The 26,366-nt window shown below is 38.8% G+C and overlaps 1 protein-coding gene across 1 annotated transcript in view; it reads right to left on the reverse strand.

Moving 5' to 3' along the window:
• Positions 1-26,366, reverse strand: part of LOC127434608 (zinc finger homeobox protein 4-like) — a 76,046-nt gene that overhangs the window by 30,315 nt on the left and 19,365 nt on the right. Inside the window, exon 4 of the mRNA XM_051687449.1 lies at positions 10,937-11,168. Coding sequence (XP_051543409.1) covers positions 10,937-11,168 — 232 coding nt within the window. The remainder of the gene's footprint in view (positions 1-10,936; positions 11,169-26,366) is intronic.

Below are 26,366 nucleotides of genomic sequence, written 5' to 3' on the forward strand. Positions count from 1 at the left end.
GCCGCATGCTGACACTCCTAATTGTAGCACTTGAAGAAAATGTGCCACTCAGATAGAATATTTCCCCTCTGCCTGGCCATGATCTGACAAGCTCAAGACAATGCCTTAATAGCTTTTCCAGATGGGTGGGGCCAAGGAAGAGAAGGAAGGGGCAAAAAACATGGAGGATATGAGAAAGATGGCCAGTATCTTTTAAAGACCCCATGAAATCAAAATTGCCGGTTTGTGGATTTTAGTCCATGTCTATTAGCTATTATCCATTTATACAGTATGTGTACTTCTAAAAGTTGACAAAATTAAACGTTTTTTCTTCTTAGAAAATGGACAAAATATATATTGATGACTCATCCTGCACAACACATACTTTTTGTCTAATCAAATGCTCTAGAATAAGAATGTCTCTCCTACTAATAGCACCTGAAACCCAAGTAGTAAATCACTGTTCACAGCTATGACATAAGCTAAAGGCTACTGACTATTTAAAAAACCTTTCAATATATCTAGGCCAAACGTCCTGCTTCAATAGGAAATATGTCAGTACTGGAAAATAGTGATTTCATGGGCTCTTTAATGCAGCTTGCTTCTCGAAGCAAGAAGACCTGTCTATGGCACACGGCCAGAGGGGCCGAGAGATGACTATTTTATTTTCTATCAACAGGGCTGGATTACGAGCTTCAGCTGTTAGATGATTCTCCCACACAGGAATGTCAGACAGACTCACGCCACATCAATCCATTCGTTTTCTCATCCCTCCATCTTCTCTCGCTCCGATCAACTGACCGCAGCAGGCTGTTCATTCAAAATTATGACTAATTAAGTCATACGCAAATGGCTTCTAGGAAGAATGGTGTGATTCTTAGAGCAGCACTGTAGCTGAAATATGTGGTGGTGGAGAAGAAGCCCTAATGAATTGACTGTATTGTGCAGTATTCAGCAACAGGTCATGGGAAAGTGAGCTGATAGAGGCATGAGGTGTTTATAGCAGAGAGAATCAATGTGAATGGTATGTGGCATTATCAGACATACAATCATGTGACAATGAAAGAGAAAATGACCTTCTCTGGCACAGCTCATTCATGCGTACGGAAGGTTTACATCTAGGTGTCTATGCTGTCCTACTTTGCTGTACATTGGGATCTGGCTTATTATCAGTTTGTTCCTTTCTGGACCAGAGTCACCCCTGAATGATGAATTATTCAAACCAAGTTAATTGGCTTGTGAGAGGGTGTCCACAGAAGAAGATATTTCTTAGCAGCAGCTAATGAAAGAAAAATACCCACATTTTTCTGCTGTTTTAACCCCTGCACTTGCACACAAAGGAATGGTTGAGCCCTGGAGGGGACCCTTGTTTCAGGTATCCTTGGTTGTAATTACTAGGGCTGAAAAGCTATAAATGGGCTCAAAAATCATCAGGTTTTTTTCCCCCAACGCATTATGCATATGCCACAGACTTTCTTTTGCACAACTAGACATAGCCACGGAACAATCAACAGACCTTTGCCCCAATGACATTACTTATCGCTACCTATTGTCGGTTCTTCAAATCTCCTAAGAGTCTGTGAAAAACATTTAATTCCCATCAGAAATAATAACTGTGAAGAGTAAAGTCACTCTATTCAGAAGTAAACTTCGCTAATACAGTCACTGTTAGGTGCACATATAAAGTTTATGCACCATAAAACATAATGGGACACACACACGTCCACACGCGCACCTGCTCCAGATGCCATATCTCCACACAAACAAATGAAAATCCAGCATGACCGCGGAGTGGAGCACTCTACTTAAACAAGCCCACTGTCTTCTGATTAAGGAAAAAAGCTTTTGCCCTGGAGAGGGAAATTTCATAAAATACTAGTGCCTGTACTTGATGAATCATGTCTCTTTAATGCAGTGCAGTATGATGGAATAGAGAGACACAGGCGAGGAATCATCAGCCGCTGCTCTCTCTGATAACACCCCATCTGCAGATTGCCTTGATCAGATTCACGTTTTATTTAAAACAGGACCAATCCCAGGGCCCGACTCCTTTTAATTTGCATATATTAACAGGGTTCAAATGCAGCAATAGCTAGGAGCACTTCCCAGTCAACTTCCCTCTCTGCCTGCATAATGGCAGCCTATTAAAGAGAGTTACTCATCAGTGCAGGAATCAGACATGGAAAAGAAAGATGGGGAAAAAGCAGGCTAATATGAGCATATTTCCTTTGGTTTGAAACAGAGTTGTCTGAATCTACCTCTAGTATTAAACATAGCATGAAATAACATGAAATCAAAACTGACAATATGTACTTTCATAATAAACATCCAAATTGTGCACAGTTTATCTGTGCATGTAATTCTAATGGAATAAATAATCTTTCATCAAATTTACTTTCTACAAATCTGAAACAACATTTCTCTTCCAATTAAATAATCAAGGCTGTGTGGGTGGGGGAAATAATACTAACAAATAATATATCTGATAACCGATAACACATTTTCCCACCTGAATAATACCTTCCGTTTTACTCGGAAATATGTGACAATACAGGAGCTGAATGCATTCCAAATGCAGTTTCATGTTGTTTTTAAGTCTCTGTGTATTCTACATTCAGAGAATACACAGAGTACAACATTTGGTAAAGCAACAGTTTTGTCCAGACTGGGAAAAGGGGAAAAAATAAGCAATCTCTCTCAGAGAAAAGAGAGAGGGAGCAGTAGAGAGAAATAATAAAATAAATAGATTATCTAAGATAAACCACCAATGCACTAAGTACGCTAAAACTGAGAGATCCCAATTGGATCCAAAAATGTGAAAATAAATCAGTTGATAAAACAGGTGAATATATAAGCAGACAGTGGGGTTTCAAAAGCCTTGCACAGTTACAAATTATATATATATATATATATATATATATATATATATATATATATATATATATATATATATATATATATATATATATATATATATATATATATATATATATATATATATATATATATATATATATATATTGTTCCAGATTTTAATTTTATTTTGAATACCAGATTATCAATGTGGTCTCAGACATGAATATGTATATGTTTTAGGGATGCACCGATACCACTTTTTCTCTTCCGATCCGATTCCGATATCGGAAATCTCAGTATCAGCCGATACCGATCCCAAGACGATACCAGTGTTGTTGTTTTTTGCATAATCAGTTTAGAATATCTTTACATTATTGTGTGGAACTAATTGGGAGTACTCTTTAATATGTAAAGTAACACAAACCTCTAACAACACATTATTTCAGTAAATGTATAGCTTATTAAGAAACACTTTATTATTAACTAGTATACTGGATAATGTAGCAGCAAAATTAACAGTAATTCCAGTCTTCAAGTCTTCAGTAGAAAAGAAACCAGTGTTTTATTTTTGCCTATTTTTCTTTTCTTTTTTCAAAAATGTTTCAACTTGCATCTGGACTTTAAAGGATTCAGATCTCTTTTTTTGTTCAATTTAGTTGTAAGACATCAGTCCACTTTTCATTCACACAGTTATTTTTTGGAACCCACTCAACTTAAATATTGTTATAAATTATGAACAAATACTAATTATGACAATAATAATAATAATAATAATAATAAATTGTTATTAATATTATTTTTATTGACTTTTAATTTAAATTTTAAATACAACAGTAAAATATTTAAATCATGCACTTTTTAAACCTTTTGACTTTCTAAACTCTCCAGGATGTCCTGTATGTATCTGTTTGTAGGCAAGTTCACAGTAGTTCAATTCGCTTCTTATTCAAATTCTGGTAAAATGCACCTCCAGTGCCATTCTAAATGCATATTATAAGTTAACCGAACTATTGAGCATCTACATCTGAGATGTTGTTCGTGAGCAGCGCTCAAATATTGCACACCGTGAAGGCTAAAAATAGCCGCGAGTGAATCACCCAGGGCTGCGTGCGCTTATGTGTCAACAGAGCAGCACCACTCACAACGTGCTAGCACTGCGCGTGCATACTATATTACTATAAAATATAAAATACTATTTACTTATTAAACACAGCCTATTGCGATTCACAAGAGATATCGCATGTCTTTAAGTGGCTTTGAATAAAATGCACAAGTCATATAAATAACTTTAATGGTGTTTTTATGGTTCTTTTATGTCATTTTTGGAGCTTGACAGTAACGAACATGACTAACATCAGTATTGGATTTGGATAGGGCTTGTCAGACCGATACCCGATCCGTTTAAAAACGTCAGTATCGGAACCGATACTGATCCAGGTATCGGATCGGTGCATCCCTAATATGTTTATGTATGTACTGTATGTGTGTGTGTGTGTGTGTGTGTGTGTGTGTGTGTGTGATATGTAATAAACCTATACACACAAATCCCACACACATAAGATCTTATCTCAAATGAATGAGAGAGGATGCAAGGTCAGAGGAGTAAAAGAAAGAGAGAGACAGTGAGAGTGGGGGAGGGGGAAGGCAGAGTGAGAGAGGGAGGGAGAAGAAATGATGGTTGGAGGGGTGATGGTTGGAGTCAAGACTAATTACTTGCAGGCAAGATGCACTGGGGAGGATGGGGTCACTAACTTTACCTTGACGGTCCAGTCATCAATGGCCAGTGCCCTAATCAGAAGTGAAGGGATTCAGGGCCCAGCGCTCTCCCAGAAATGATAGCTAATGACAAGGGTGTTGGACACAAACCCACACACGTCACACCTTTGCAGTCTCATCACAAGTGTAACCCAGTGGAAGTGTATGTGTGTGAGCAGAGATCCACCCATATAATCACACATTAATAATAACACTAGTCTGCTGTTGCACTGCTTGAGGCAATTAGTTAATTGCTGCTTTATCAGAGCTCTATGCTGTCTGTCTTTGTGACGTCCTTCAAGCTTTGACAATGCCTTGTTTCCCTTAATGCCCTGTGACAAAGAGCATTGTACTATCTCCTATGGTCAGTGTCAGTAGAGTCACCACACAATGAGGGAGTTGCAGAGCAATTTTCCGTTCCCTGTTTGAATTTAGACCAGATCAAGTCTCCTTACACTGTCACGTTACACCTTTGTCAGCCATACCATATATTAACTAAAATATGCTACTTTTAGTCACCTGCTCACTATGCAGGGCTTATTTGTGTTGTTTGCTATGAACAATAGAGGACCTACTTTTTCAAGTGTATGCAAATCAAAACTGTCAGGATTTTCTTAAGGCATCATATTCCGGCATGTTTACTACCTGCCATTTACAAAGCCACAGAGAATAAATAAATAATAAGTCCCTATGGAACAAATTAATACATATTACTATGCAAAGAAAACATCCCTTGGCTGTGTGTCATAAATGGTTTAAAGTCAGGTATGTGAATGCGAATAATCATTGCAATTTTTGTTAATTTTAACTGTCGCTGGCCACAACAGACTGTGAAAACTTGAGGTAACACTTAAGCATTTGAATCACTCCTTTGCACAGGAGGATCTTATTGAAAGAAAAACAACCGAGGACGACAGTCCTAGAACATGTCTTTTCAAAAAACACTAACCGGCTATTTTCAAAAATAATTTAGGACTTTCTTGCACACAGAAACCGCAGAATTATTATGATAGCATTGGACAGAATTGTTCAGAAATGACTCAATCTTGAGTGCCTGCCATGTGAAAAATGGTTTTGAGCTTTTCTGGTAAAATCACTACTCTTTGCAAAAATAATTACACGCATATGCATAACTGAGTTATTATGATATGAGAAAAAAAATTAAAAATTCAAGCATTGAGTATTGTCTGCATTTAATGATACAGCAATATAAACGCTGGGTCGGGCTATGGATCTCCTGAGACAATTTACGTCCATCAACAAAAAGCCTCTCTTGGTGGACATTGCTAGTGTAAAGAGTATTTAGTTTCATGGGGGATGGCCTAATTTCCATAAAGAAGTGAGCCTTGGTTTCTTTGAGATCACGAGTTGTTGACAACATGGCACTGCTGATTTAACAAATTATTTTTATACTAAAAAATAATTTAAAAAAAAAACAAAATATACAGTATATTCAAATTACTGTATATTTGTCTTGCGCCAATTTTCACGAACATCACTAAAAACAATCAGATGAAATGTCTGAATTGGATCCAAGCAACTTCTGTCATTTTTCTGCCTGGTCTGTTTGAAGTTATATATATTTTATATAAATGTCCTCAGGTATGATTGCAGGAAAAAAAAGATTGTGAAAAAAGACTGCAGGCTTGTATTCCTGCAGCCAGGCCCATCTCTGTGGAATGGGGATGCCTCTGTGCCTCATGCTTAGTGTAAGGAATCAAAGAAAAATGGATGGCCTTGCATTAGTACATCACCCATGGCTAACAGAATGATGAGACTGATTTGGCTGTATGTCATAATCTTTCACTTCACTGCTTTCCCATTTCAGTTTATGTAATGGCTACAAATTATGGCCACAAACCCTGTGAAACACTGTCCAGGGAGGAGATTTTGAAATGTAACTGTTATAATTGCTTGTGTGCCCTTTTTTTTTTTTTTTTTTTTTTTTTAAAGTAAACCGTTAAAGTATAATATCACTGCACTAAAACGCAGGCGGTAGAGAATGCGACCACAGGAAAAACAAAGAGCAGTTCTGAGAATTGTATTCAGAGTGTAACCGAACAAAAGCATGCAGTCCTCTTTGTTAATATGTTTGCATTAGTCTAAAACAAAACGCGTCTTTCTTTTTTCTGACGATCTCACAAATACGTGTACTAACACATGGACTCTCACACACACACACAAAAATAATAATAAATAGAGAGAGCACATCCATTAGTGTAGTTGTTGGCCTACAGCTGCCATGAAAATGGTTTGCACTGCATTGGTGGTAATTTGGCTCTGGTACGTCCTGAAGCATTTTCACTCAGAAGAAACAAAAGAGGCGGACATACAAGGCTCTCTAAGCTCTCATCCGGCAGCAGCATTTAAAGACTAGTTCATCTCCAAAGTCAGCTAGGCCTTTTGTTTAAGCCCCAGCCAGACAAAGGTCTCCTCTTCTTGCCTAGTTTTAATACATGTGAAGGGAGGGGGGTAAGTGTGGCGGGTAGACTCTCAGAAATAATTACCTCCATAAGATCCCATCTCCTCTCCTAGACCCATGACAAAATTGAGAAGCAAACCAAGGATGCAAAAAAGCCCTTTATGCATCAACAAGCCCATCAGACATTTTACAGGCCAAGCAACAAGCCAGGGAAATAGGTCCCACTCCACACGCACACAATTACAGTCCTTTCTTTTCTTTTTTTCTTTAAGGAGGAACAAAACACAAACAAACACAAACAAAGGCATTTTTACTGTTACTGAACCTTTTTATAAAGAATATCAATGTGCATTAAATATTTATATAGAAATATTGCAATAGAAATACACAGTCATTCAATATAATATATATAATATTAATATAATTAGCCTTATTTAAGATATTGATTCAGCTTTATGAGAAAAGCAGAGGACATAGTTCTTTTGGAATGGAAGAATACTGATATAGCTACAACCACCGCAAATATAATTTAGAAGTAAAAAAAAAAAGAAAAAAAAAAAAACGGCTAATCAAGACAAACCCTTCGGCTTAGTTTGTTGTGTTTTACACGTTTTATCTGTGTAAAATGTGAGCTCGCTTAACCACACAACCCAACTGTCTTTCCAATTTCTCAGCTTCACGATGTTTACCTTGTGTAAATGATGAGCCTTCTGGGTCCAGAGCACAGGGAATTACGGTCGCCCTGGGAGTCTTGGTAGTCTGATTCTCAGGGAGGATAGGCTCAAATAGTCTCTTTAGGAGGGAATATTACTGGACTGCACTGGGGCTGACTTGGAGAGCTCTGACATAGTTGGTCTCATTTGGCTAATTTAGGGAATTGGGCTGTAGAGGTCGGATTCATTATTATGCACCAGCAGCAGACAGAAAATGTAAGTTTGTCTGGATTGTGCAAAGACCGAAGTATACGATTTCATGCATCACAGATGTATGCATTTTATTTTAAGCCTAAACAGCAGGAAGGGACTGAAGGAGTGTTTTCTGCTATTTTCTGCGTAAATATTATTTTCAAGAAACAGCAGCAATATTAGCAGCACAATAATTTTATGAATTCTGTTAATATCAACAAAATAACACTGGCAAATTTTGCAGAGCAAACTCTTCCAGCTTGTGTGCTTTTGTTCTAGAATTAAACAATAAGTAGATATATGGCCCTTGTGCTACGCTGTGGCTCTGTGCATGGCTGTAGTTTGCTGAGTGAGACTTTTGCCACTAATGCATTTCTCCTTTATTTACCACTCTAAGCACCACAAAATCTCCCTTTAATTACACCTTAAAAATGGCATCAAAATTGTTTAACAAAATCCATTCACATGTACATGAAGTCAATGGCATTCTAACCTTTATTCCCAAATGGTTCTATAATTATTTGGCAAGTTGCCATGGAGCTGGTTTTAAAAGAAAGATACAGGTCAGCATAAATAAATCTTTCTCTCTCTCTCTCTCTCTCTCTCTCTCTCTCTCTCTCTCTCTTCATGAAACTGACTAATGACCAGAAAATGCTAAACTAATGCGTTATACCCATGAAAACCTACCAACCCCTTTAACATATAGCTGTAATTCAGCAAGGGCTGAAATGTTGCTTACTCCAGGACCTTTCTCTGGAACAGAGACACAAATTATTACCATCACATACACACAGGCACCAGGCCCGGTCCTGAGAATGCAGTGGGCACTATGTCACGGGGAGGGCAGACTCCCACCGACAATTTATCCTTCCCTCCCTCCTCTGCTGGCATTTGGAAATATATATATATATATATATATATATATATATATATATATATATATATATTTTTTTTTTTTTTTTTTTTTTTTTTTTTTTTTTACTGCTTACAGTTGCGTTTCCAGTTGGAACAATTAACCAAAATGAGCTACAATTTATCTGGTGCCAGTGATACATTTCCTTAACATTACTGGTGTTTGACCAGTTTGAATGCACTTCAAACACTGGGATTATGGGGTTAAATTACCTGAAAAATCTCTCTCCTACTAAGATCTGGAGCTGTAAAAATTTTAAACGCCACCCCTAACCCCCCTACGCACTTTGCTCAAACCTTAGACCTATTAAAGCTAGTTACTCCTTAACTGAACCAAGTGTAGTTTTGTGTAATCAAAACATTAGCTTCACACAAGTGGGGACAGCTGCTCTAAAGTCTGTATTGAGCACCAAAACAAAGCTAACAGGTTTATCTCTTCCATAATGTACTCTGTCTACAGTCCATCCCCTCCTCTGCTTTGTCTAAAGTTTGACATTTGTAAAAATGTGAAACAAAGTATGGTCGTTAAATGCTAGGCATAAATTCTGAATGAGTCTGTTAGTTTATATACATTTGCACAGTTCTGAAGGACTGGGGTAAATAAAAAGGCATGAGCTATGAGGGGAAGGTGGGAAGTTGAGAAATTCACCTTCGGATCACTCTTGAACATTTTAAAGTATGCCATTGAGAAATATACATGATAAACTGTTTAGAAGCGGCTCATGAACAAATGCAGTCCAAAAAATAATGCAATCTGTTAAAAAGCACGGCATCTCAGAGCACAAATCTTTGGAGAAGGCTTCAAATAACACATGATGCTTTCCCTTGAAAATTTACTCTGTGGCATACAAAAGATTTTTAGTGCATTTAATGGTAACAATAATACAGTACATTCAATTGCAAAGATAAAGCACAAGGTTCTGGGATGGGATTTGGGGAGGGTATTTGTGTGTGTGTGTGTGTGTGTGTGTGTGTGTGTGTGTGTGTGTGTGTGTGTGTGTGTGTGTGTGTGGGCAGGTTTAAGTGGTTTACGAGGACTTTTTTTTAGGTTACAAACTGGTAATTACAAGGATATTATGTTATAAATGTGGTTTATGAGGACATTTCTAGTGTTCCCATAATTTAAATCGCTTAACAATGTTTTATTGAAAATGTAAAAATGCAGAAAGTTTTTTGTGAGGGTTAGGTTTAAGAGTAGGGTTAGGGTTAGGGGATAGAATCTATAGTTTGTACAGTATAAAAATCATTATATCTATGGAGAGTCCTCATAATGATAGCTGCACCAACATGCAAAATAATTATTTATCTAACTGGGCCTTTTTGGTGCACCCAGACTCTGAAGCACCTTTGATCCAGATATAATTAATGCCAAATGTAAAACACACTAGTTTATTTCCAATATTGGTAGTTTAAGAGCTGGAGTTTCACATATTGTTCTCCATTTAATCCCATCTTGTTCTGGAGTTCATGTATAAACAGGACACTTTGGGGAACAGAGATTAATTCGGCTTTGGAATGCCATTCAATACGTGTTAGTCGTTTCCCTCAGCCAGGTCAGGCAAAGCAAAAACAAGTTAAGCGTTAATTTCGTTGTGCGGCATTAACATAGGCATTATTATACAATGGATGCTGACTTTGTCTTCTGTTTTAAATTACAGGTCGCTCTCAAATAAAACTATTAATCTTTTTTCCTTCTTTTGTGTGTCTCCGAATGTTTTACAGTCCTGTTACATTTATTAGCTCCTGGCAGCTCCAAAACTTTTAAATGAAAGCCAAATTGCTTTGGTTATGAAAAAGGAAATTAAAGCTCACTCCAGGGGGAAGAATTTCACTCTGAGATCCTCCCAAGGTAGAGTTTCATAACCTTCTGCATGCCTGCTAAAGATGTCACTGCGTACAGAGCGTTGTACTGATATAAAAAGAAGGCTCTTAATGGGAACAACATGTTCATTTTAGGACGATTAGGCAGCTGGCATGATTTACATCGGGAGAAGATGTGCTCAGGGTTTGAAGAAGGGTGGCAGACAACCGTGTGGACTGGGGTTTAAGGGAGGGATGAAGATGAGGAGGAGGAAGATGTATGGAGAGGGCAAAACGGTGCACTCACCAGATTCGTTCGGAGGACAGTCCTTGACAAAGTAAATATCAGCGAGGTTGTCTTCGTCGGGAGGAAGGCCCTGCTGGTGCAACTGCAATTTGCGGAGCCCCTCGCTCTGCTGGTGCTTGACTGATCGGAGGTGCTGCAGCAAGTTCAGCTTGGCTCGGCTGGAGTACTCACACAACGCACAGTAGTAGTAGCAGGACTCCGAGTTACACACACTCTCTTGTTTTTGCAAGTGCTGTGGGAGGGGAGGAGGTGGAAGCACAGATGGAATGGGAGGGAGAAAGAAAGAGAGAGGGGAAAAAGTCATTAGGGGCTATACGCTTCACATAAAATTACAGCCGTCGTTTGTTTCCCGGCCTGAGACAGCACCTACATGAAACAGATACTTCCTTTCCCCCGTAATAATCTCCCAACATGAAATGCATTCCTTCCAGCTTTGTTCCAAACATAAATACTGATAACAAAGAGAGATTGTCAAAGCCGGGTGCTTTAGAGGGGCTGCCCGATAAGGAAAGACAGAGAGAGAGAGAGAGAGAGAGAGAGAGAGAGAGAGAGAGAGAGAGAGAGAGAGGTGCAGAGGGGATTCAAGCCAACGTGTCTCTGCCTGGCATCATGTAATCGAGGACATAGGAGTAATTTACCACGACAAAAAGTTTAGCTTAACTTTAATTCTGGACTGTGCAACTTTAGAAAGGGATAAGGGGATGAAAGGAGATGGGATCTGGTGGGGGTAATTTACTATCTGTGCAGCGATAAAGATAAGAAAACAAATCTACCTGGTCTCGACAATAAAATTACCAGAGGTCTGCGGCTTCATTCAATAGGAGAGAAGCAACTCTGACTCAGTCCAATACATAAAAGCCTATGGAGTACTGTGAAACAAATTAAACATGTACTGACACACACATATTCATGTTTATTTAGTTTAAATACTCACATGCTGGTTTGTGTGTGTATGGAGAGGAATATGAAGGCCTGTGATGTATTAGCAGGCAACAGTGGAAGATGAACCCCCGCGTGGCCTCTCTCTCTTTCTGATTCTCTACTGACACAAAGACTCCTGTTCTCTAGGCCCCACTGTGTATGTGTGTGCGTGTGAGTGTGAGTGTGTGTGTGTGTGTGTGTGAATCTCAGTGACTTAAGGAAACAAAGTGGTTTTACTGCCACCATGTTGCTAATGTTTAAAAGACAGATTACAATGATTCGTTAAAAGCACACTAAGGCATAGCTATATATTGAATAAATATGATTTTGCTGGCAACATAGAGAAAATATTACATGTTGATATGATTTTAATCTGCTTTTTATTTTATATCTCATGACTAGTACATGGAGCGTTATGAAAGGATGAAGATAGAGATGTTTTAATAGCATCTCTGGTTTAAACTTGATTAGCAAAAATGATTAAGTTAGAATTGTTACGTTTCGTTAAGTTGCAAAGATGAATTTTAGTGAATCAGTTCAAACTGTCTGTTTCAATGAATCAATATAAAATTCTGATTCAACAATCTGTTTGCATCATCACCCAAAAATGTTGGCATGTCCATTGATTTTATGTCATGTATACGTATACTTGTATAAAAGATTAATACCTGTAAAATTGTGTCTTATTAACTCTATCCACAAAAAAGAAAAAAACCTGAACATTTGAACATGTACATTTTATTTAAAATAAATGATGACTAACCAATTTCTTGCAAATACTTTTAAGACAAAGTATAAATTAAATATATTTATTATGATTGTTTTAATGTTTGTTGTAATGTATCATGTACCATAATTTAATTGTGATTAATTGCAATTTGTTTAAAAAAAATTAATCGATTCACAGCCCTAATATATCTATTTAGCCCATCTGGCACCAACAATCATGCCATGGTCCAAATCACTGAGATCAAATTTTTTCCCCATTCTGATGGTTGATGTGAACATTAACTGAAGCTCCTGACCCATATCTGCATGATTTTATGCACTACTGCCACACAATTGCCTGATTAGATAATCGCATGGATGATTGTTGGTGCCAGACGGGCTGGTTTGAGCATTTCTGTAACTGCTGATCTCCTGGATTTTCACAGACATTTTCAACAGACTCTAGAATTTACTCTGAATGGTGCCAAAAACAAAAAACATCCAGTGAGTGGCAGTTCTGCAGATGGAAATGCCTTGTTGATGAGAGAGGTCAACAGAGAATGGCCAGACTGGTTCGAATTGACAAAGTCTACGGTACCTCAGATCACCGCTCTGTACAATTATGGTGAGGAGAATAGCATCTCAGAAAGCTATTCTGAGATGAGGGTTGGCGCTGATTTGGCGGCACGAGGGGGACATACACAATATTAGGCAGGTGGTTTTAATGTTGTGGCTGATCAGTGTATGTATATAAATATCAACAAAAGGCTTAAAAGTATCGAGATATAATTTTTTTTCGCCGTATCTCCTAGCCCAAAACACGCACACACACAAATGAGTGTTAAACCCAAGACGAAATCCTGGCTACATTCTCATGCTAATTCCACCACTTTTAACACCTATTAAACTGCATCTAAATGCCTTATTTCTCTTGGCTTTCTGGTTTCCAGTGGGTCAACTGGTACGAATATGAATGAGGTGAACAGCCTCCTTACCCCTCTGCCTCTGACAAAGTTCAAACAGGATTGGTCTTTTTAGGGACAGTCACACACAAATACACAACAACACACACACATGCTCACACACTGAGTTGGTGGGACATCCTAAGCTTGTTAATTCTGACAAGGGACTCCAAGCAGAGACTGGACACAGAAGGGGAAAGCGAGTATTTAAAACAGTGCTTTGTGGGTGAAATCCGAACTGTCCAGCTATACACATTGTTCTATTCAGCTCTAATGTGTTTCAAACAGCAGGGCTCCTGCATTCAGCCCTGCCTGACAATTATGCACTTTAATTTGGGCTAAAGTTTTGCATTAAAATTGTGCAGCGGTTCACCATGCAAGGCCATAAGAGAGCCGCTAGGCCTCCCATCCGACTAACACATACACATTTGCACAAAGCCCCCCCATCCAACAAACACCCCCTCACTATTCCCCAGGCAAGCCAAGCATATCAAGTGTGCCTACAGTACTCCCAGACTAATGAACAATGCACAAAAACAAAAGCTTGAGTGAGGCCTCCATTATCTGATCTTCCGCTAGAACACAAAAAACTGCCTTCTCCAATCCTGAAGAAAGTTCCAGTGTGCCTGCAGGTGTGAGCAGGCTAAAAAGAAAACCCTTTTCACTAAATAGATTCTTGGACTGTCAGGGATTAGAGTCATGGCACCAGTGGTAACACACATCTTTTCTTTCATAAACTCGGCAGAATTTTCTCACGAGTCTGCAGGACAGGGCTTCATAAGGGGCTCTCAGTGGCCATTGAAACGTCTCAAGCTTTAATTAAGTTGAAGTTGTCAGAGGAAAGCTTTTTTGGCACAGATTCAGGGTCATTAATTACAGCTATCTTTGTTTCTTTCGAAAAGGAAGTCCTCCGAAGACATGCGAGGTTATTTGTAAGAACTCCCTCCCTGTGTCCTAAACAGACTCGAACCCTGTGCAATTGGCATATAAAGCTCTCCAAAACCTGCTGCTCTTAGACAACTGCTACATGTAACAGTACAGGCCATAAATTAAACAGAATCCAACTGGACAATTTGCTCAAAATCCAGGATCTTAATTTATTCTTCAAATCAATTATTGCTCAGAACCTTTCTGAATTCTTCTAGTTTTCCTGATGTCTGCAGGTCTGCGCAACCTTTGAATCATAAATAGATTTTTAGTAGTAGTTGTTGTGTTAGCAAAACAGAACACATAACATTTCAGCCCGGCACTATTAAGAAGGTTTCTAAGAAAACGGCAATATAATTAGTTTTTCTGGAGGATGACTAAACCTTATTAGGATGAATAAGTATCGCTAATAAACTAGTATTTGCTTGAAGGCTACTGGCTCCCTATTGTTGAAGGTGCATTCCCATCCTTTTATTGCATTTATTCATATTTTGTGTTTTATCCAGTTTTAGCAGACTCCCTTACTTCCTTTTTTCATACACATATTAAACAGATTTGTGCTGCATGTGAACAGGGCTGACCTTAAATTATTCTGAATCACGGCTGAGTATTCATTTTCATGATCCTAATAAAATACAAGCAGACATGTCTAATGTTTAAAGCATCAGGCAGAGAAACTGTGCACAGCTTCAGAAAATATTTATTTATTCACTATCAGCATTCTTGCTTTGTTTGATTAAGACCTATATTGAAATCATGTATTTTTCTTCTTTCTTTTATAGACCCTGTGGCACTGGTGCAAGCTGTTCAGAGGCTCTAGCCTGGGGTTTCTGATTTATTAGGTTTAAGCTTACCATTTTTAGTCCTGCCAGACTCACAAGCTGTTATATACTACCTGCAAAGTTCAACATGTTTGTAGCATCATGCAGCAGATTCTGCCCACCAAAAATCAGGATGCTGCAAGCAAGGAAAAGAAGGCCTATTTATTACCAAAATAAATACATAAACGATGAAGACTTTGGTTTCTCTCACCTCTGCTTGGTTTAGTAGATCTGCAGAATAAATCTTGCAGTGGTTCTGTCAAACACAGGGCAAAATCTATGACAACGCTCCAAGTGCTGTTGTTGTAGGTGGTGAAGAGGCTATCTATGACATTATAGCGGAGCGCTCTTGCCTTTGATGGATAATTGTTCTAGATTAGCATTTGGCGAACAACCAAGAGTTGAAACCCCATGTGGTCTAATCATTTTAGCTAACTTGTTGTCTCTGGGTGCCCCTTGGTATGTCAAAGAGCAAATCCATCTGAACGGGCACAGGGGTCTGAGGAGGAACACCCACCTCTCACTCTCTGGGCTCTCAGGACCGTATCAAGCATTAGCCAGGCAACTCTAACGCAAAGACACCATCGTACCATGCTACCAAAACAATGCAAATCAAAGCACCAGGGACTACCCTTCACCTGTCAAACTAGGCCCCAATTCCCAGGGAGCGTGTTTTTTCCCCCAACCTGATAAGACTTATTTATTTATTTATGACTTCAATGATTACAAAACACCTTTCTTTGCCTTCCCTTCTGCCCATCTGCTGTTGGAAGTAGGAGCCTGGTTTCGTTTGTACTGCCTATAGTGACAAAACAGACTCATTAGTGGCATTCAGAATAAAGTTTCAAAGTTTCATGTTTCATTCTGGATTTTTATTCGCTCTATTCAAGTAGGATGACTAAGACAAAAAAGGAAGGGTTAAAATGAAGAATAGAGACAAATATCTTGCCCTTAAATAAAGACAAATTAGGGCATTCCATGCAACCATTTTTCTGTTGTCATTAGCGATAAAAAAATCAAATAAAAAAAACAAATGAACACAAAGGTATAATAAGATGTTTTATAATTGCACTGGAAGCTTTCACTACCACATTTTAATAAAAATGTGTGGCAAAAATAAAAACTTACACTGTACTATTTTTTCAATCTGAAGTTTTCTTGTTTGTGTGCTTTCGAAGAAGCACCAGTTTTTATGTAACTCTGGGGGCTCTGAAAACGAAAAAAAGAAAATAAACAAAAGCTTGTTTTGTTCCTCAAACCATTTTAAACACATTCCAGCCTTACTTGGAAGCCAGCCAGGTATATGATCCCATCAATGCTGATGCTGTACAAACACATGTTACCAGTAAGCACTATTGAGCCTGGAGACATAAATGCAATGTTATATCATGGGTACTGTAGGAGTGGGCAACCCGAGTGAAATTCTTGTGACTGAGGTATGCCCCCTGCATTCCATTAAGAGATCTCGCACAAGGCCACCGTTTTCTCCACTACAGGCACAAAACAAGCCTGAAAAACTATCTCCTTTCTACTTTTTTTCTTCCCCTACCTCAACAAATCCAAAGGAATGCATCAAAGAGCCCCAAAGTACCTCGCCTATTTATTTTTTTCTCAGACTCCGTCTGGTTCATCATATGTAATTATGGTTTAGGACATTCCGCCAGCGCATGGAGTATGGTTAGCTGCTTAGGTCATATAATAATAATAATCATCCTTGCAAATGGATGCCAAGTTAAATAAGTGAATTAGCACAATGTGTCTTTCACCAGGACTCTCTCATCTGAGGTGGCTTTTGGAGCCGCAGTAAGAAGAGCGGGACACACCCTGGGGTCCCTCCAAAATGACTAAAACCACGACTACTGCAGCATCTATCCACAGCCTCTCATTAACTGTAATAGCTCTCGGACCAGCAGGACCGGTCTGGGGCGACGCGCCCATTTTTCCAGGACAAGTGTAGGACATTGTTTCTGAGTAGGAGCTACAATGTACTGCGTAGTCAGAGAACAACAAGGAAGAACATTACAACTTCAACGCTCTCAAATCACCCTTCAATATGTTGATGCAGGCTTATGCTAGTCGGTGCCATGACTTTGGAATAGTTCATGTAAATGTTGGTTAGCCAAGCATTGTCTAAACAGAAATCCACTAAAAACACATAAATCTACAAATTGACAGCTGGTTAGCGGAAAGTCTTAAAAGAACTTCTGTGAGCGTGTGTGTTTCTTTGGAAATATTTTTTTCCCTCTCATGTACATTTACATTCATATTAATCATGTCAATGTCTGTGTGTATGACTGTGAGAAATGTGTTTTAACAGCATTTTAATATGTGGATTGATCTGCAATGCAATATTTCATTGATTGCTGATAGTGCCAAATCCTGTCGACTCACTATTAAAGTAAACAGTGCTCAGTGCATTGGGAACCAATCATGCCATAGCTTCACAAATTCCTTGTCGAACGGTAAACAGATGAAGGGGAACATATGGAGATAAATATTTCCATGTGGTGCTAATGTTGTTGATCTGATATATATCATTATACTTGCAATAATGTTCCTATATGACAGAAGGAAATAAATAAGAGTGAATGGAACCTTAGGACACTAGAGGCTTGAAAGCACAGGAGACTACGCCATCACTTGTCATGTTACCACTCTCTGTGTGAAGCAAAGAAAAAAAAGTGAGACTGGCATGCAACTGCATTCCCTGATCACATGTCTGACTGTGTCAAAGGTCAACCAGAGGTCTCTACTGCACTGTAAAGACCTCCAGACAAATACCACAGAATTAGCACATGTAATCCTTTGTTTTTAATGCTCATTAATGTGATTGAGTATATTCTAATGTAGAACTCCACTTCCACTCTGCATCACACAAAGATAAACAGAAAAATAAAGAGGCTGTGTTTCAAAACCTAGTATGTTCCCAACCTAAACAGCATTTTTAAATGTTTAAACTTTTAATTTGATTTTTTTATTATTTTAAACCCTTGTGAGGTGCCCTCCTTTTTTTGAGGGCATACTAAGTGTTTGAAAGTTTGAATAAAATGTTTATAATGTTTTAAAACCTAGTCAGCTCTCTGCCTAGACAGGATTGAATGTTGGACCATGCCTATTATTTGATGCTCAAAATTGCTGATTGAGACAAATTAAATGGCTATGATGATGACATCCTCTTGCTTATGACTGGTAACTGAATAATAGATTCTCTTGTATCTCTAAACAGAACAACCGGACTGAAACATGAAGCAGGATCATCTGAAAATTCCATTTGCATGTACTCTAACCTCTAACCGCTGTAGTTGATATGGAAGATTAAGAAGAAGTCCTTAATCTTTACTCCTCTAATCCTTCCTACTGCCAAGACAGGCACGAGTGTTCGTCTGTTTCTCAAATTGCCTTAAAAGAAAGCAAACTCCCTAAGAAAATGGAGGTGTATTTATATTATGGTGATTTAAAATCTGTCGCCTGGACACTTCTCTCCAATTAAATCCACAGACCTCACTATTACCCTTAAAGGTTTTGCTTGTCTCAAGCAGGAAGTGAAAAAGACCAGAGGCTGCACCATCTTAATGCTGCAATATCACGATCAGGTTTTCCACAACTGAGCGTACTGGTGTGGCCTGAAATTAGGCTACTCATTTAGTCGATTTAAAGGGATAGCTCCACCAAAAAATGAAAATTCTGACATCACTAACTCATAATAACACCCTCATGCTGGTTGTGACTAACGTAAGGCATTATGTTGGTCTCAGTCACCATTCACTTTCATTGTAAAGAAAGACACAGTGAAAGTGAATGGTGACTGAGGCCAAGACTCTGCCAAACATCTCCTTTTGTGTGCATTTTTGGGTAAACTATCTCTTTAAAATTGAGTGTTCGAATTGTATGGATTTTTTCCATCATACACTATAATTCATATGCCTTTATTTTTTAGATGCTTATTTGAGATGCTTTGTAAAGTGTTTTTAGTGTCTAGAAAAGGAATGACTATGTACAGCACAACAATTAATAAACAAACGAGCATTTCAAGCTTCATAATACCAGCTAGTAGGTGTCTTCAATAATCTACACTTAAGTAAAATATAAGACCGTTTTTATATATCAAACCCTTCCCCCAAATCCCAGCATATGTTTTTAATGTGCAGCAATGTAAACAAAGAGTTATGAGCTCACAGTCTCAGGTGGGATGGATGATCCAAGCATGACCCTCAATGAGTTCAGTACGAGACTGTGGCATTCCAAATAATTATGATGCATGGTCTCCTGGCTGAAATCTTTCTGTTAAAATGAGCCCATGCAAAGATGAAACACTCCCACCTTGTGTATCTGTTAAGAGCGAATCAAAGCCCAGCTCACTACTGTGTGCTCTCCCTATTCATACTTTTAAGCATTAAACCCTTTTATGTTCCATCTGCCTTCTACCCTTCCAAAACAACATAGAGGAGGGTCCCTGATTTGCATCCTATTATAGGAGGGAGGGCAAGAGAGAGAGGGGATGGGGGTAGGAAGAGAGAGCAGAGATCATCAAGAGGAGATGTTTAAAGAGCCCTGCCTCTTGCCTACTCTCACTCCTAAATGGGCCCATTTCTTAGCCAAACACTTTGCACATTCCCAAAGAAAATCTTCAGGGTTCGAGTCTGTAGGGGCAAATGCTTTTAACCTATGCTCTATCAAAAGAGTTTAAGTAAATAACACCCTTACCCACCCACCTACCCACACATCGAGAGAAGACGGGGGTATGTACAAACACACCCCCACACACGTGTACATGGTATGTATGTATATGAATATTATATAGACAGATACACAAACATACACACACACAAATATACCTACTTCTAATGCATATAAACATATAAATTCACATCATGGCTTCAGGAACCCCAATTTTGAACTGTGGTATTGTAAGTCGATTTGACTGATACAGCTAATGTTTCAACCACAGTTTATGTAGTTATCACTTATAAAAGGAAAGCCATTGTTTTTTCGCTGAAAAGCCCAAGCCATAGTCTGCATTCCACGGTCCACTCGACATACCACTGGCCACTTTGAAGATTACTGAAATGTGTGCCTTTGTTCTCCTCCAGAGAATCACAAAAAATAGGCAGTTTCTTTTCAATCACACCGCACCTTAAGGTGAACCATTATGATTCCTGCATTCAGTGAAGCATTATATAAAGAGGATGTTAGAGGAAAAAGAAGTCAGTATTCGAATACAGAAGTACAAAATGTATAAGTACAATATATGTTAAAAAACTGGTCATCTGGATGTCACGCAAATGCTTTTAAGCATTTCAAATAATTATAAAAATAATAATTCAATGAGTTAATTCAAATAATGTGGGAAAAAAAATAATGGGCATGATCTCAAACAAGTGAGTGGGACTTCTATCAGGTCTATTTCAAAGCATTAAGGATTACAAGTAGCGGTCTAATCCTGCTGAACCTAAGGGGAGGTAAATCGTATTGTGTTGGAAATCCTGGCCAGGAAAGAACAGGAGGTTAAATGAGTTATTTGCTCTGTAATCGAATATCACACTCTACTTATCTATTCAGTGAGCACCTAATGTTTAAAATCAATTACTTGAGGAATGCTTTCTTGCATTCAGGTCTGTTAATGTGAGCAAAAACTGCCAACCATGACTGCAGCTCTGTCTTCACTCGGGCATCTGTTCATGGCCGGGGCTCTTATTAAAAGATGCACATCAATATTGATCTTAATTCCAATCCTTTCTGCAACTCTCTCTTTGCCATTAATTGTTGACCAGCCCTAATAATTTTCTGGATTCTATTTTTAAATTTTTTAAAGCATGATCGTTGGCTGCACGTGTACTCTTAAATAAAATGACTGTGAAAATAAAGGTTAGCATTGAAAGAAAAATCTCCACTGAGTTACAGGCAAGACCTCAAGAGAACATGTGATGTTCAGGCATACATTTATTGTTCAATAATGCTTTCCAGACAAAGTCATATGTTTGCTCTCCATCTGTCTGGAGAGTTAAAACACAGCTAATTACCTTCAGCCAGCTATTTCACCAAGAATATCATATTATTGCAATTCAAGTCCTTCCACGGCTGGCCTTATCAGAGAACTGTGAGTCATCCTTTGTTCAGCTGGGCCCAAATCCCATGAGAAATGGATGGGTAGAGGGGGAGCAGTGAAAAAAGGATAAAAAAAAAAGAAAGAGGAAAGAAAGAAAAGTGGTTAAAAATGACAAACTCCTGCCACTCTTTGTTCCTGGGAGTGCCATGCTCCCTTTTGGGGCTCTGTAAGTCTTGTTTCCCCTGCTACGGTTCCCATACCTGTCAGCCTCAATAGACTTCACAGTGCCTGCACACAGACAAATGGGCTGACCTGGCCGGCAACTCTGAGCCAGGGCTAACAGGAAGATCACATCTGGTTATTAATATCAGAGCATCCTCGTATGGTGGCCCCCACCCATCTAACAGGAAAGAAAGAAAGAAAGAAAACAGGAAGGAAAAAAGAAAGCAGGAGAGATCCAACCAGAGAGGGGTGTCTGGGGCGCCACACTTTAACACAATGCTGTAAGTTGTCCATCAGCAAACGTTAGTTCTGCAGGGCCGGTGTGGAGATGACCATCTGCTTACAAGTGGGGAGGGCACGATGGGAGAAATACCTATTAATATCTATGAGGATTAATGACAGCAGGGCCTAGCTGAAGCCTAAGCTTTGTGTTTGCACCCACACTCATCTGTCTGTATGCTTTAATTATACCCCTTCCCCCTCACACCCTCCCCTGAAAGATTCCCATTGTAATCCACGTGCAGGTGAAAGACGAGAGCGTCTGAATAATCTGGCCCCTCTGTTGGGTCAGAGCGGTAGGCTGAGAGAGTGCTGACATACTTTTATGCCTGCAGAGAGTAAGTGGATAAACTGATGCATTTGTGAGGCTGTGGTTTTGTTTGCATTTGTAAAGTGAAGCTGATATAATGCTGTTTGGACCCGAGCAAAGTCCTTCAGCAATGCGGCGGTCCCGCTCTTGTTTACAAACAGCTGAGACCAGGCAATGTCTGCTTTTTCTATTTCTTTTGGTCTTTCTATCTATTTTTTTTTCAATGTTTGAAGAATTGACACAGCCTATTATGCAGTGTAGTGTCAAATTTTAAAGATCCTAGAAGCAAAATGATACAAATATATACTCTAATAAAATATATAGATGTTTATGTCAGTCAAAAAATTACTACTTACTAGATGTCAAAGACAATCCAAACCAGTCAAAATTACATATTTTTAAGGCACTTCACAGAGTCAGAACTGTGACCTAGAAGATCATGGTGCTCATGTGGGAGATAGAGGTGTGGGAGATACAGGCCTGTGCCTTGTCCCAATCCTTTCCTTCTCCATCTCTACTGTCTCTTTTAATTATAATTGGCAAATAATAATAATAATAATAATAATAATAATGTGTGCTAACTGACAACAATGATGATGATGCAATCGGAAGGTTGCTTGCTTAATGGATCCTCTCTGTTCTTCTATACCACAATGGCTTTTTATGCAAATACCCTCAACTCAATCTCCTGTCCATTTTACTATCAGATCGTGTGAAATGACAGACAATAATTTGAGCTGCATATATATGGGGCATTTGATTTTCAAATACGAAGAGAGGCTGACCTTCAGTAATGAATGTGCTATAACCACCAACATAATAATGTGCCCATCAACCGGCTGCCATTTTGGTTTTGAAAGACAGACTGAGAGAAGAGGAAGAGAAAAGGAAGGAGAAAGAAAGAGATGAGGAGGATATGCTGACCTTCTGAATGAGAATAAAAGCATAAACAGGGAAAAAAGGAGTTTGGGGAAAATTTTTTAAAAAGGGTTGGGGAAAAAACACGTTTTTGATAAATCTGAAATTCCAGTCTCATCTCTCTCACATTCTCTCCTCCTCCCTCCTTTTGCTGGCCCCCTCTTTTAATTTCCCCTCTCATTTCCCTGCCCCGACCAATGGTGTTGCCATTCATATCATGGATAATGAGATGGGCTATCTGTCTCTCCCTGGGGACAAGGCCAAGTAAAGCCAGTCACAGAGGCTCCATCTCCCCGCCTACTTCCACCAGAGAGAGGTGCATTATGCCTATGTGGCTCTAAACGGGGAGAAAAGAGAAAAGGAGAAAAAGAGGAGGAGGAAAATAGAAATATGGAAATGGTGTTGGACTCTAGACAGACAGAAAATTCTGCTTGACTGATGACAAATGCCCTGGGAGGGGACTGGCTGTTGTAATTAAGCAATTCATAGCTCCTGACGTGCAACTGGGGGATAGACACTGGACATCCTTGTGTTCTGCACACAAGCCTCCAGAGAGAGGAAGTATAAAGAAAGAAGGAAACAGAGAGATGGGAAAGGAGAGAGAGTAGGAGAAAGAAGAGGAGCAATATGTGAGGACCACCTGGTGAACAGGTGCGGGTCATTATTTGCGTTTCTGCAGGCTTTCTAACACACTGACCATGAACATTCTTGGCTTCAAATGACCCGAGTGCCCAGCGCAAATCGGCTCTTTGGAGCAACACACATTTCTCACCATTTCTTAATCAAGTGTTACGCCGCCTTCGAATGGCCTTGACAGATTTACACTCTGCAATATCTGCGTTTATTGAGTGTTTATTAATGATAATTGTACCACGACAATACATCATTACTATAAGGTAAAGCCAAACACAATTAGAAGCCAAGTATGTCCACTGTATTTATTTTAATAGCAGTATTATTTCATAATGGTGAAAAAAAATGTAAGGCTGTTTAAGGTGTGGGCTTGGGAGCTTTAAAACCTCTGAAGCCATGTCCTCGGCCTCTAATGTGAAGCTTTTTGAACATTTACACACAGTACTCTTTGAGAAGAACGAAACATTGCACTGCTAATGTAATTTAGGTCTTTTCTTAAAGTCTGCAAAATCTGCAATCTGTATTTTCTCTGAAAATCATAGGAACAAAGCTGCAATAAAAATACTGAATATGCTTTTTGTTTGTCTCCTCAATCATTTTTGGTCATAAAAATACTTATGTTCCATACTCATATGGAAAGGTCATCAATACTTTGTTCTTTAGTATGCTACCCTTTCACCTTCAAAACATTAAAGACAAGGTGTTTTTCTGGTCAAATAAAGAAACCTTTTTTTTCCTTTTCTTTTTTTTTTCTCACAACATTTACTACCAAATATACATGAGTGAAATGGCCTCATTTCTGCCAAAAGCATTAGAAGCTGCATCTGCAGAACAGATTTCCCTCTCTCCGTGGGTAAAGGTGGGGGTGCAAGGAGATGAGAGAGCCAGACCGAACCCCCTCACCCCCTCTGTGTCAAATGGACACCCCTCTCTCTCAATCAAAATTGAGCGCTATCACCTGTTCTGAGACTTTTTAAAGTGTGAGCTAAAAACAATCTGTCCATTTGAGCGCTAATATTTTTTACCTTCACAAGAACTTAAGGGCAGTTCATATAAAAGCCCTACAAACAACAGATTTCATTAGATTATCTCTCTCTCTCTCTCTCTCTCTCTCTCTCTCTCTCTCTCTCTCTTTGACAAGATCATTCACTTTCAAGCTTCAAAGGAAGCTACACAATTGTCACGCTGGTTCAGGATTTACCGTTGAATTAACCTGAAATTTCAACACAATTTTAATCCTACATATTCCCAAAAAGCCACCTGCTGTTCTAGAAAAGAACTGAGGACTGTGTAAGCATAAAATATGTTTCTTAGTTTGGGAAAATAATGTAATCTAAAAATACAGGTTAACTTCAATTGAACGTTTCAAATTGGTTTACAGATTGAACAGATACAATCATCTCAATAATCAATTAGGCAATGACCCATTCACACGTGCACGTGATCAAACAAATACGTAAGGGCAAGACTTACTAAGATAATAGCTAAGCTAGGCCTTTCTCACCTTCTAATCTTTAATCTAATTGTCTTTCAACATGATTCAAAATGCTCTTTGTTGCCATGGAGCTTTTTTATTTGCTTAGAGAATTAGCCAAGCCCCTTGACCCCCCACCCCTTTCTAAACTGCTAAGGATTTCAAAACATTCCCATGGACTGTGTCTATAATGCCAGGCCTCCAAATACCACATGCAATTCTTTTAGCCCTTCATTTGCCTCATGCTGACTTCACCCGTTGGAGGATTTGTTCTTTGTTGTTTGGTTACTTGCTCCGTATTTCTAACACTGTCTGAATACATTAATAACATGGAGCTGTTCAAAGTCTCTTTCTTTTAAGAAGGAGAAATGTATCATTTATTATTCTTGGAGGGCTTTAAGTATTTTGGTTCTATTCTAATCTTTATAGTGGAGTCCACAGTGTAAGATAGTTGTTCATTCCTTTTAAAAAGCCTCTCGGAACGATCACACATTAATATGGGTCAAAGTAATGAGTTGTTTTTATTATTGTTATCATTGCAGGTCTGCCAAATTTGCATGCAGTCTCGCCATTGTCAGCTGCTAAATTCACTTTTCTAAATAAACAACCGAGACTGGCTTACGAGCACACACAATTCAAAAGTGACTAATGCTGGTCAATAGATCCTCATTAAGTTAATACAGTTTATCCAGAGGAGTCCACTAATGTGTCTGGGATGTGATGCTGGTCTATGATTTCAGGATGTTAGTATTATTGTTTCAGGCAATCACACCAGTCCAGTAAGTCAACACCCAAATGCACTTAAGAACAGGATGAGGCTGCAGTGGCCTCTGTTCAACCCCCCTCCGCCCCATCACTGTGGATCAGTTATCTGCCCCAGGCCTGGAACAAAGGAACAAAATATGACCCGGAAATCAAAATAAGAATGTCTGGAACATCTAAACATGACTTGTGCGCATTACAAAACTACTAAACACAGGGTGATTTAAAAACAACCGAGACATTCTCCCATTCTTACACATGCATGTGAAAAACATTCAAAAACACACACAGTCACACATTCAGAAATTGTCAGCTGTTCACATGATGTTTGTTGTTGCTTGCTAGATGACAGAGCAGCTTTTCTCGGTGGTGAAAATTCAGTGAACCGCTACAACACCAGCCAACTTCACTGTTAAAAATATTGATATTTCTGACATAAATTCAATT

The sequence above is a fragment of the Myxocyprinus asiaticus genome, chromosome 44 (genome assembly GCF_019703515.2).
Source record: "Myxocyprinus asiaticus isolate MX2 ecotype Aquarium Trade chromosome 44, UBuf_Myxa_2, whole genome shotgun sequence".
Taxonomy (NCBI): domain Eukaryota; kingdom Metazoa; phylum Chordata; class Actinopteri; order Cypriniformes; family Catostomidae; genus Myxocyprinus; species Myxocyprinus asiaticus.